The sequence below is a fragment of the Cryptomeria japonica genome, unplaced genomic scaffold (genome assembly GCF_030272615.1).
Source record: "Cryptomeria japonica unplaced genomic scaffold, Sugi_1.0 HiC_scaffold_79, whole genome shotgun sequence".
NCBI classification, from domain to species: domain Eukaryota; kingdom Viridiplantae; phylum Streptophyta; class Pinopsida; order Cupressales; family Cupressaceae; genus Cryptomeria; species Cryptomeria japonica.
This window is the reverse complement of record NW_026728901.1, coordinates 7,131-19,686: the sequence shown is the minus strand read 5'-3', so window position 1 is coordinate 19,686 and position 12,556 is coordinate 7,131. Positions and strand designations below refer to the sequence as shown.

At 36.5% G+C, this 12,556-nt stretch overlaps 1 protein-coding gene across 1 annotated transcript in view; it reads right to left on the bottom strand.

Annotated features, from left to right (window-relative positions):
• The window catches only part of LOC131864177 (receptor-like protein EIX1), a 72,181-nt gene extending 59,913 nt beyond the window's left edge, over positions 1–12,268 (bottom strand). The window contains exons 1-2 of the mRNA XM_059215195.1: positions 11,422–12,268; positions 9,250–11,334 (exon numbers count right to left, since the gene is read on the bottom strand). Of these exons, the coding sequence (XP_059071178.1) occupies positions 9,250–11,334; positions 11,422–12,268 (2,932 nt within the window). The remainder of the gene's footprint in view (positions 1–9,249; positions 11,335–11,421) is intronic.
• Between the last annotated feature and the right edge of the window lie 288 nt (positions 12,269–12,556).

The following is a 12,556-nucleotide window of genomic DNA, read 5'->3' as shown; positions in this document are numbered from 1 at the left end:
TAGGAAGAGACAAAATTTAAGACAAAAAGACCTTGATGTTAGTAGCTACATGCAGGAGTTTCACAAACTTAGCCTTAGATCTCATGTGGTGGAAGAAGAGAGTCTCAAGGGTGCTAGGTACCTAAATGGTCTACGGTGGAACATCCAAGAAGAAATCAGCCTAATGAGCCCAAAAACAGTCCATCAAACCTTTCAACTTGCCCTTAAGGTGGAGGAAAAACTGAAAAGAAAACATGACTCAAGTAGCAATAGAGGCCATAGGGGAGGCTTTGGAGGAAGAAGTACTGAACAAAGAACTAGGTGACCTCAAAGGTTGCCTTAGAGTCAGAAGTAGGTGACAACTTGATGATAAGGAGAACTTTGATCAAGGAACTAGTCAGAGAAGAGCCTAGCCAAAGAAGGTCCTTCTTTAGAATCAAATGCAAGATTATGGGCAAAGTGTGCAAAGTGATCATTTATTCAGGGTCTACAAACAATATTGTATTAGAAGAGGCAGTGAGTAAACTCAAATTACAAAGGATACCTCACAACAATCCTTGTAGATTCACCTGGTTAAACAAAGGCCAACATGTTCTGGTCAATGAGGAAGCATGGGTGGATTGTACCATTGGAAGGTATAAGGACAAGGTATTATGTGATGTCCTACCCATGGATGCATGTCATCTCCTATTAGGAAGACCATGGCAATTTGATAGACAAGCTATCCATGATGGAGCCAAGAATGCATACTCATTCAAGAAAGATGGAGTCACATTCAAGATTCACTCTATCCTTGAGGAAGGTGAGAAAAGGGCAGCAGGTCCTAATGTTCTTTTGGCAAGTGAAAAATAGTTTTTGAAGACACTTGAGCAAGGTGAAGGTGTAGGATTTGCACTAGTGATGAACCCTAAAGAGGAAGACAAGAAAGAACAGTTAGATTTGCCAAAACAGGTGCAAGATTTGTTGAAGAAATTCAAAGGCGTAGGAAGTGACGGACAACTAGCCACATTACCTCCTAAAAGAGCCATAAGCCATCAAATAGACTTCATTCCCGAAGCATCCTTACCTAACAAGGAATCTTATAAGATGACTCCCCAACAAAATGTTGAGATTACCAAGCAAATCCATGAGCTCTTAGACCAAGGCCTAATTAGGAAAAGCATTAGCCCTTGTGCTGTCCCTACTATGTTAGCCCCAAAGAAAGGTGGTACTTGGAGGTTGTGTATTGATTATAGAGCCATATATAGGATCACCATCAGATATAGGTTCCCTATTACTAGAATAGAAGACCTCATGGATTGTTTAGGGGAAGCTAAGTTCTTTACCAAGAGTGACCTTAAAAGTGGATATCACCAAATTAGGATTAAAGAGGGTGATGAGTGGAAAACAACATTCAAGACAACAAAGGGACTTTATGAGTGGCTTGTAATGCCATTTGGATTATCCAATGATCCAAGCACCTTCATGAGACTCATGAATGCGGTGATGAAGGATTTCATAGGTAAATTTGTGGTGGTATATCTAGATGGTAGATCATATTACTCATTTGCAAGATGTATTACAAAGATTGTATGATGAAAAGCTAACCATGAACTTGGATAAGTGTGAGTTTGTCAGCCAAGAGTTGGTTTACCTTGGGTTTGTATTGTCTCAAGGAAACCTCAAGATGGATCCCAACAAGGTTGAATCCAGAGTAAATTGGCCCACTCCTAAGTCTGCAATAGAGGTGAGAAGCTTCCATGGACTAGCTCAGTACTATAGGAAGTTCATTAGGAAATTCAGTGCTATATGTGCACCGATGTTAGACACCATTAGAGGTGGAATGAAGGCAAAAATTCAGGGGAATGAGGAAGCCAAAAAAGGTTTTGAAACCTTGAAGGGGACGATAGCTACTCAATCGGTGCTAGTGTTGCCTAGTTTTGAGAAATTTATCATTGTAGAATGTGATGCAAGCAATGTTGAGATAGGTGTTGTCCTAAGCCAATAAGAAAGACCAGTAGCTTTCCATAGTGAGAAGCTAAGTGATTCCAAGAAGAAATACTCCTATTATGACCTTGAGTTGCATGCTTTAGTGCAGGCTTTGAGAAAGTGGAGACACTATCTCCTCCCTAAGGAATTTGTAGTCTATATAGATAACATAGCATTGAGTTTTCTAAAATCACAAGATAAGCTCAGTCATAAGCATATGAAATGGGTGGAGTATATGCAGGCCTATACATTCACCATGAAGCACAAGAAAGGGCAGTTAAACTGGGTAGCGGATGCATTGAGTAGAAGACTTTTGACAATCCAAGAGATCCAATTGAGAAGCATAGGTGTTGACAGTTTTAGAGGCTTATATCCAGATGACGAAGACTTCTCAAATGCCTACAAGGTGTAAAAGGAGTATCAAAACCACTTCCATAGTGAGTATTCTGATTTTACTTTGCAAAATGGACTATTGTTTAGAGGTGGGCAGCTTTGTGTGTCTAGAGGCTCAATGAGGGAAAATCTCATACAAGAGAAGCATAATCGAAGCCTTAGTGGATTTTTTGGAGTCAATAAGACTCAAGAGTTGGTTCAAAGGTACTACTATTGCCCAAGGATGAGTCAAGATGTGAAGAAGTATACGGAGACTTGCATAGTTTGCCAAAAGGCCAAAGGTACTTCTACAAATGCCAGTTTATACCAACCTCTTCCTATACCAAATAGACCTTGGGAATGCATTAGTATGGACTTTGTAGTAGGTTTACCAAGGAAAAAACATGGATATGACAACATTTATGTCATTGTGGAGAGATTTAGCAAAATGGCTCACTTTGTGCCTTGCAAGACTACTCATGATGCATGCCGAGTAGCTCAATTGTTCTTCAAAGAGGTAGTGAGGATACATGGTTTACCCATGAGAATTGTTTCCAATAGAGACTCAAAGTTCATGAGTAATTTTTGGAAGACACTCTAGCAAAAGATTGGCACCAACCTCTCTTTTGGATTACCCTATCATCCTCAAACAGATGGGCAGACTGAAGTGGTGAATAGGAGCTTGGAAAACCTATTAAGGTGCCTTACTAAGGAATATGGTCAGACATAGGATCAAGTACTCTCACAAGCTGAATATGCATACAATGACACCATGAATAGGACTACCGACAAGAGCCCTTTTGAGGTGGTCTATGGAGTGCACCCAAGAGGAATTTTGGAGTTGAGAGACTTAGGTAGTGCAGCAGCAAGAAGTGGATATGCAAAAGAGTTTGCTTAATCAATGAAGGAATTACATGAATCAGTCAAGAAAGCATTGAAGGAGAACAGAAGCAAACTCAAGCAAGCATTGAAGGAGAACATAAGAAAACTCAAGCAAAAAGTTGATGAAAGGAGGAAAAATCTACAATTTCAAGTGGGAGATATTGTCATGGTGCACCTAAAAAAAGAAAGGCTACAGCAAGGAGTGCCTAACAAGTTACAAATGAGAAGGATAGGTCCATGTACCATTCTAGCCAAGTATGGAGAAAATGCATACAATGGGGATCTACCTAGTGACATAGGATTGTCACCGGTTTTTAACATAGCAGACTTAATTGACTATAAGGGACCAATTCAAGGTTCATATTGTAGTCACTCAGAGGTATCAGATGATGTGAACCACCTTCAATTACCAGCCAAACCAAATCCACATGTCAAGAAGGTGTTGAGTTCAAGGATCGCCAAGAAGACATGGTATCAAGCCTATTGGGAGAACCTCATCAAATGGCAGGGTATGTATGATGTTGAAGCTACATGGGTGATTGAGATAGAGTTTAAGAAGCTTGGGATTGATTAGAATCTGATTTCCAGAGAGGTGACATGATCTTCTTTTGTTTGGGAGAATGGTGCAGGAGCACCTAGGACTTAGGCAAATTATTTTTCACAATTTTGGCTTGTATTGACCCAAGCGAAGTCAGTAGTGAATAAGGATTCCAGGAGGGTCCAAGAGTTGGTATTTTTTTTCAATGTAGGCCTAGGTTGAGTTAATTCTTCTTAGGTTTGCATTTTTATGTAAATAGTGGGTTTGAGTAGGTGGTTGACCTTCTTGATGGTTAAAAGTGTCAAAAATTGATATAGGAATTAGAGAGGGTTAAATAGGGCTTAGACATGTTTGAAAATTCATATGTTTTGTTTTGGAATAGGTCTTATAGTTTGGAGAGACCAAAAGTGCAAAAATTACAAAGTTGCAAAAAGTTGTCATGACAACTTTTGAAAGTTGTCATGACAACTTTTGTCCTGAATTGGTTAGCAGTGGAGTTAGGGATTTTCAAACACCCTAGGAGGACTCCAAATGTGGGAAAGCTATAAATACCCTCTCTTTCACATTTACCAAGGTTAGAGAAGTGTGTGATGTAAGTTCAACAATTGAAACTATTCATTTTCAGTCTTGTTGACATGATTTCGGCTTCATTTCACTCATTTTGCAATTGAATATGAATTGAATCCATTGATCCAGCAATGGATTGAAATCTTGTTTGTTTTTGTGTTTTTGGTTCAATTTAGAGTTTTATAAATACTGTTCATTGGTGTTTTCTTTCTTAAGTTTGCAAGCAGCCAGTTTTGGCTTGTATATAATAGTTTTCTTGTAAATATGGTTGCCCCATGAGTTCCACACATGCTACAATCATGTCTAGTTGGGAAATTGTAGGCAACCAACTTTACATTTTAAATATTCAGGTTCAATTTCTGGAGAAGAGTTGAAGTATGACTGTCACCTTGTTCTAGGTGAGTGGAGGAGCAACCCGGCAAGAGGAAACAAGGTGAAAATGAAGTGCTAATTGCAGGGGTGTGTGCCAAATCACCATTTCAGAGTTTGGAGGGGTCCATGGAGTTGGGATAGACTTTTTCATTAAGGGAGGATATTTTACAAATCCATTTGATGCCAAAACCCCAACTTGTTCATTCACTGCTAGTTGAAGGCCTAGTAAACCCTTCAAAGCCCTCATTTTGGGGTTAGTACATTGTACGGTGAAACGAGGGGACAAAACCACACAAATCCTTCAGGTTTAGGTGTATCTTTGAATAAAATCCAAATTTATTTGAGGGTCTTTTGTATCATTTTCCTTCAAGCCCTAGAAAATCGGATTTGGAGGCCAAAGTGGGGCTCATTCCTTGTAGCCCTTTCCTAGGCAAGATTTTGAAATCGGTAAGAAACCTAATGATTCCAAACCACTAATGGATCCTAAATGCATTCAAAAAATGTTAGAAGACACCTCCACACATTTGCATCATCCCACAATAGTAGGAGGTCAGTTTGACAAGTTGAATCCAAGAGGCCAGAATTGAGCACCTGAGAAGCACTGTGAATTGATATGGTTCCTAACCAAAACACCTGAAGAAAACACCTTATAATGGTAAAGAATCAATCCCTAGAAGAGATTGAGAAGGACTTGGAGGTCTAGAGTGCAACTAGGCCTAGTGAGTTGGTGGAATTGTGCAACATCAACTAGGTGAAGTGTTTCAATCTTTAAGTATTTCAATTTTTAAGATCAATTGTGAAAAATTTTAAAAATCAAGAAAAAGAACATCCACTTTAGGAACTTTATGTGGACTCAACTTCTTGCAATGAAATGTATACGGTATGGATTCCACCATCCAACAAGTTGTGTTATGTTGGGTGATCCATATATTGCTATGCTAAACAATCACAACTAGCAAGCCATACTATATTAGGTGACCAATTCCTTAAGAAACATAAACAAGAACAAACAAAAAAAACTAGAAAGACACACTCTACTATATAATAAATTCTTTATGGAATGTAAACAACAATAGAGATCAAAATAGCAAGCCATGTCGTACTAGATGATCATGATGAGTCATATGAAATGGATGTCATTGGCTAGAAATTTATGTTATATTGGTTAAATCATATACAATCAAAACCTTAGGGAATGTAAAAATGGATCACACTAATAGCTCACACTATAGTGGATGATCAAGAGAAGTCATATACAATAAAAACTGTAAGAGATAGATTTGATGATCACACCTTAGGGGGTGTTATGCAACACAATGCCACCACTTATGGGGCACACCAAAGAAAATAATACACAAAAAGGAGGTCATATACTCCCCTTTATATGTTAGCATATTTTTATACTAATGCCTCAAGGATAAGAGAGAGATCCATATCAAGAAAACACACCTTCAACATGAAGAAGAGATACACAATAATGATGCATGCATCCAAGTGAGTAACATATCCTTATGAATGATGTACACACCTCTAAGAAAGGAAGGAATCATCACAAATGATATATACGTATTTAAATAAGGGTAAAGGGATCCTTATCAAGGATATGCAGTTTGAAACAAAGAGAAGGGATCCTCATTAGGGATACATACCTTCCAAAAAGGCAAATGTGGGGTAATTATTGTCTAAGAATACCCACCCTCTTAAGAAAAATTAGATATCCTTTCTAGCAAACTAGTTCAAACCGTATCTAGTAGCTTTCTAGTTCTATAATGTAAAAGAAAAATGTACCATATAATGTGTAAAACTGGTTTGAGTGAACATATGCAACCAAGGAATCATAAACTCGAAGATCTATTTATTAAAGTGTAGGAAGCATATAAGTGAGAACTAAAGAGTATAGCAATGGGAAGATTAATAGATTAGTATATATTGTGAAACTTTTAAGAATGAAATAGGTATTATATGTATATAATCTAAAATGAATGCATAAACATGAGAATGAATTATAAATTCTAGAGAATCCCTTAATTACATAATATATTCTAGCATCACATTTAGTACATCATCATATATAATTTATATCTAGATTAAACTTGTTGTATGGACATTTTCTTATTTCTAATGAGAGAAACTATATATGGTGAATGCAAGGGAGTTGAATATTTTTATGGATTTTTAAAATTTTAATTAACTTTGTATTTTAGTCTTCACATTGAAAATCTATATTTTCCTCAAAAAGAATTGTTCAAATTATATCGCATAACACATTCTCATATCTTGATATAGGTAAACAAAAAGATCAAGAATATTTAGGAATATTTATTGAGTGCTTTTAATGAAAAGTGATTAACATGAATAATATACTTTTACTAAAGAAAACTTTTAAAAGATTATGAATTTCTTTTAAATTAGAAGAAATGGTATTCCTAAAATTACATTAAACCTTGGTAAAATATTATTTTCTTTCTTTATCATTGAGATAATAGAGTTGTTCACCACACACCATCTACTATTTTGTTTTGGTAGATAAATTATAGAACTTTTAAATACAATAATATCCTGCCTTAACAGGAATTAAAAATAGGAAAAAAAAAGGTGTTTCAAATCAATATGATGGACTCAAAAACTACTGAGTTAAAAACCTGGTAAAACATTATTTTCGTATCAATTTCATTCTCTATTATTGAAACAGATAGATCCGTTCATCACCCATTGTCCCAACATTGCTGTTTTGTTCTTTTATTATAATTAATGCGGACACTCACATCGGCAAATCAAATCAAATCATGTGCTATGACGAAATTTGTAGGAAACATATTTTCTTAATATTAAAATTTGATACTTTGAAGAGTCTACCTGTATGTGAACGTTGAATATTATTTGGAAGTCAGTTTGCTATGGCCAACAATAGTAGCTTTCTAGAAAACGTCCTCAACACGTGCTGAACAGTCCGCAACTTAGTAAGGATTCATCAATTATTTGGAAGTCAGTTTGCTATGGCCAACAATAATAGGAATTCACCATCAATGTTTCAATTAGCAATTTGTATTTGAGAAAGGTCCAAAGGTACAACAAAACAAAGTCAAGTATATTTAATGGTCAAAGTTCTATGAATGCAATGTATATATGTCTCATTTGTTATGATTAAGGTGCCATCAACCTTGTAAATCTTGTATAATTAATTATTCCTACTGTTTGTAAAATTCCATAATAGAATATGTACTCACTAAGAAATGGTCTTATTTTAGCTACTTTTAGATCTCAATACCTAAAAACGGGTGTGGGGGCACTTACCCCCCACTACTGTTGCCCCTCCAAGATTCTCCCTAGCAGGGGTTCTAGGGAAGTGCTCCCAAATGGAATTTTTTAGAAAATTGCATTGTAAAATTATATAATTTTTTAGTCAATCTAAATCATTCATCATTAGGTCATAGAAATTATGGTAGGATTCGTTTCCTTAGAAGGAAACACATTTTAATGAGGGCATTGTATTAAGATTACAACAAGACAGAGAGTTCAAAGAAAAGAATAGACGATGTTGAAATAAAGACAAAAAGTGAAGGGTGTTAGTGATGTATTGTAAACTCTATTGAAATTTATATAGACCAGTGCACATCTCTTCTTGTGTTTATTTTTTTCTCAAAAATATATTTCCACATAAATATTATATTATGTGTTTTTTTCGTATATTCTTTTATTTCCTTTGTTTTCCCTAATTTGTTTTCCTATTATCTCTATTTGGTTCTGCATTGGATCAATAATTATAATTACAAAAACTAGATTATCATTCTATAGATGTTTACCTTTATTTCAAACTTTATTTACTTTGTAGAAGTTCATAAATGAAACTTTAAAACTTTTCTTCTGTGTTCCTTTTCATTATTTACCTCAATCTAGTTTGTTTTTCTACTTTTTGTCAATCTTAATTTTTCCTTAGCAAAGATTTTAGTCTTTACGATATTTCCTTTAAATAAGGGTTTGTGAACTTCATCCTATGGAGGGGAGGAGATGTTCAATTGCTCAAAAACATATTGTAGAAAGATCACCCACAAATCAAGATATTTACATTTTGAAATAGACATAAATTTGGTTGAACTATATTACTTGGTCCAAAAAACTGATCCTATAATATAACATATTTGTAAATTAAAAAAATATATTAATAGAAATCGTTAGAGATCAAAATAAATTATAATAAAACATAATAAATTTTAAAATAAAAATCAAAGAATACAAAAAATTAAATTAAATACTATAATTTTTAAAATAATAAAATATACAATTTCATCCCTTAAAATTACATTTTACACATCAAATTATTTAATAAAACAAAAACACTTAAAAAAAACTTCATATACACTGATGAAGAAAAAACACCTTTACACTAGAAAAGCTAAAACCAAGGAATCATTTTGAATTTCATATATTACCCCTAGAAATGTTTCTTAGACACCAACAATTTCTTACACACCTCATGCTAATAAATTTGCAGCGGCCATATACTAAAAGAAAACTTTGTCATTATACTAACAAAACCCTCTATACAGTTGTATCTACTTTCATCTATTAACCTCTTATACACCCATCAATAGCTAATATTACAACATCATACAAATCGAAGGCTCTCTTTCTCACCCTTTTATTTAAAGTCAATACTCCAATCACAACAGAGAATCCCAAACCATAACTCAATCCAAGTCCGACTGCCCATCCTATCATTTCACCATCTGAATTCTTTGCTTCACCAATTCTCTCAATACTTGTGCAGTTGCCATAGCCAGAAGAGTTGTTGCACACGCTTATATTGGTAAATGGAATCCCACTTAGCTTAGAATTGCCTAAGTAGGATGACTCCCCAAAAGTTAGAAACTGTCCTCCATGGGGTACTTTTCCATCAAGCATGTTGTAAGATAGATTCAAGAACTCCAAATAACTCAGGAACTCAAGTTCTAAGGAAATGTTGCCATTCAACCTGTTTAGCGAGAGGTCCAGAGACTCTAGCTGATCCATGTGTCCCAATGTTTTTGGGATTCGGCCACTGAGATGATTCCTTGAAAGGTTAAGGGCTATCAAGCCTTGAAGAGATCCCATTTTAAAAGGAATGCTCCCTGATAAACTGTTGTTTGAAAGATCAATACATTTAAGAATAAAGAGAACATTCACAAATTCAACATCCCAGCCTTTCCAGGAAATTGTAATTTTATTTGTATATCTAACGTCTTCCAAATGGTTTGAATTATTCTGCGATGCATTGACCATTGCAAGCAGGTTTGTAAGGTTGCTTGGAATAGCTCCTGAAAGGTGGTTGCCAGAAAGATCCAGAATTTGAAGATTCGGAAGGCCAATTACCTGGCGTGGGATACTGCCATGAAAATGATTAGACCTTAAGACCAACACATGCAGCTGTGATAGCTTTCCAATCCAGTGGGGAAGGGTGCCTTCCAAATCATTATTTCCCAAATCCAATACTTGCAGAGATCGGCCTTCTGAAATGGATGAGGGAATAACTCCTCTCAAATGATTACCATTGAGCTTCAATGTATGCATGTTTGTAATGTTGCCCCACTCTGCTGGCAATTTACCTTCCAGATGATTCTCTGCCAAATCTAGAACACTAAGAGAAGAACAATTCCTGGTTAAATGAGGAGGAATGACACTGCTCAGCGTATTTTTTGAAAGGTCAAGAACCTGCAAATATGGAGTGCAAATAGAATCTGGAATCGCTCCGCTGAGGTTATTCCGCGACAAGGATAAGAACCTTTCATTTTCAAGATACGCACCGATGTGACTAGGAATAGAACCATTAAACTGATTCGTCGACAGATCCAGCAGATAAGCTCCAGCGAGAGGAAGATGAAGAGAACCTTCTAGGCTATTATTGTGCAAATCTAGAGAGTCAATATACATGGGTAAGGTTTGTCTAGATGGCAATGACCCAGTTAATTGATTACAGCTAAGGTTCAAACTATAAAGGCTGGGTAAGTTCCATATCCAAGATGGAATATTTGTTTGGATACTGTTAGCAGATAGGTCTAGATATTCCAAGTCGTATTGGGTCACAAGAAACGATGGAATTCTATCTAAATTGCAAGAGCCTAATGCCAAAGCGGAAAGCTTAAACTGCGGAATCCATGTTGAATCAATGTTTACAGTTAACTGATTGTAAGAAAGATACAGGCTATCAAGACTAGTGAGATTATCGAATACGGAAAGGGAAATGAGGCCGCTTAAACTATTGGAGTGGAGCAAAAGGCTTCTTAAGTTAACAAGATTTGAATTTGTAGATGGAATCGTACCATTCAATTCGTTGGCACTAAGGTCAAGACTAACAAGGGAAGAAAGTGAGTCCACTGAAGGTGGGATTACCCCAGTTAACATGTTGTAGGACAGGTCCAATTCAACAAGTTTAGAGAGATTGAGTATGGAGACAGGAAACTCACCTTCAATAGAGATATCAGACAGATAAAGACTCTTCAAGGACGACACATTCCCTATAGCAGATGGAATCCCACCTTCAATTCCGGTATACGACAGATAAAGACTTTCCAAGGACAACGCATTCCCTATAGCAGATGGAATCTCACCTTCAATTCTGGTATCTGATAGAAGAAGATCCTTCAAGGACGACATATTCCATATAGCAAATGGAATCTCACCTTCAATTCCGGTAAGTGATAGATCAAGACTTTGCAAGGACAACAAATTCCCTATAGCAGATGGAATCTCACCTTCAATTCTGGTACCTGACAGACGAAGACGCTCCAAGCATGAGATATTCCATATAGCAGATGGAATTCGGCCCTTGATGGCTGTCCGTGAAAGATCAATGCTGGTTAGTGACAAAGAAGACTTTCGTTGTCCAATGAAAGAAATGTCTCCTCCAAGATTGTAATTCCCAGAGAGATCAAGAGAGAGCAAGCGCCCAGTCACATTTTCAATCCAAGCTGGTATATATGCTGACAAATAGTTGTATGATAGATCGAGATGGAGGAGAGAGGTGAGGTTGAGAAGGGAATTGGGAATTTGTCCTCCAAGCCCACAGTCAGACATGCTGAGTTGTTGAAGGTTGGATAGACTGCCAACAACTTCACCCCACTCTTTGTTTACAGAGATGTTCACTTCAGCAAGAGAGAGGTATTCCAAGCTCACCAGATTTGATAAGCTTTCCAAACTCACGTAAAATTCACTTACATCACCCAGAAAGGATTCATTTACATAACCAGCAAATGACAAGTCAAGAAAAGTGAGACTCTTCAACTTTCTATTATGGGGAGGACTGAATTTACCCTTGAAGAGGTTGTCACTGAGATCGAGGTGCTCCAACCGTGCAAGTTGGAACAGCGATGAACTGATGTTACCTTCCAAATTGAATCCACTCAGATCCAGTCGAGAAACATGGCCTATGCGGAGATTACAACTGACTCCTCTCCACGTGCAGCAATTGAATCCGTGCCAGGAACTTAGTGTGTTATACTCATCTACAACGGCTGCCTTGAAATCCAGAAGAAGATTTCTTTCAGGGAAGGGGCATGCAATTGCAGGGGAAGTGAAGCAGCATAATATTGTTATAATTGCAAACATAGCTTCCATTGTTTTGGAAACTAAAATTCTTATTATCTTTACTTTGAAAGAAAAGAGATGATCAGAAATCATGGGAGACGAATGATGAATATATCTCTAACTGTGGTTAAATAATGTTGTGTGAAGAGTGTCGCGTATGCAAAGAAAGAGTGTCACATCAACACTGTAACATTTTTGTCATTTTCAATGGGTGGAAAAGTCATGTGAAGGTAAGGCACAACAAATCCGAGGGTCCAATTTGAATGTGATGGGTATCGTGTAAAACAAGAATATGGCGTGTCAATATGGAAAATTAAC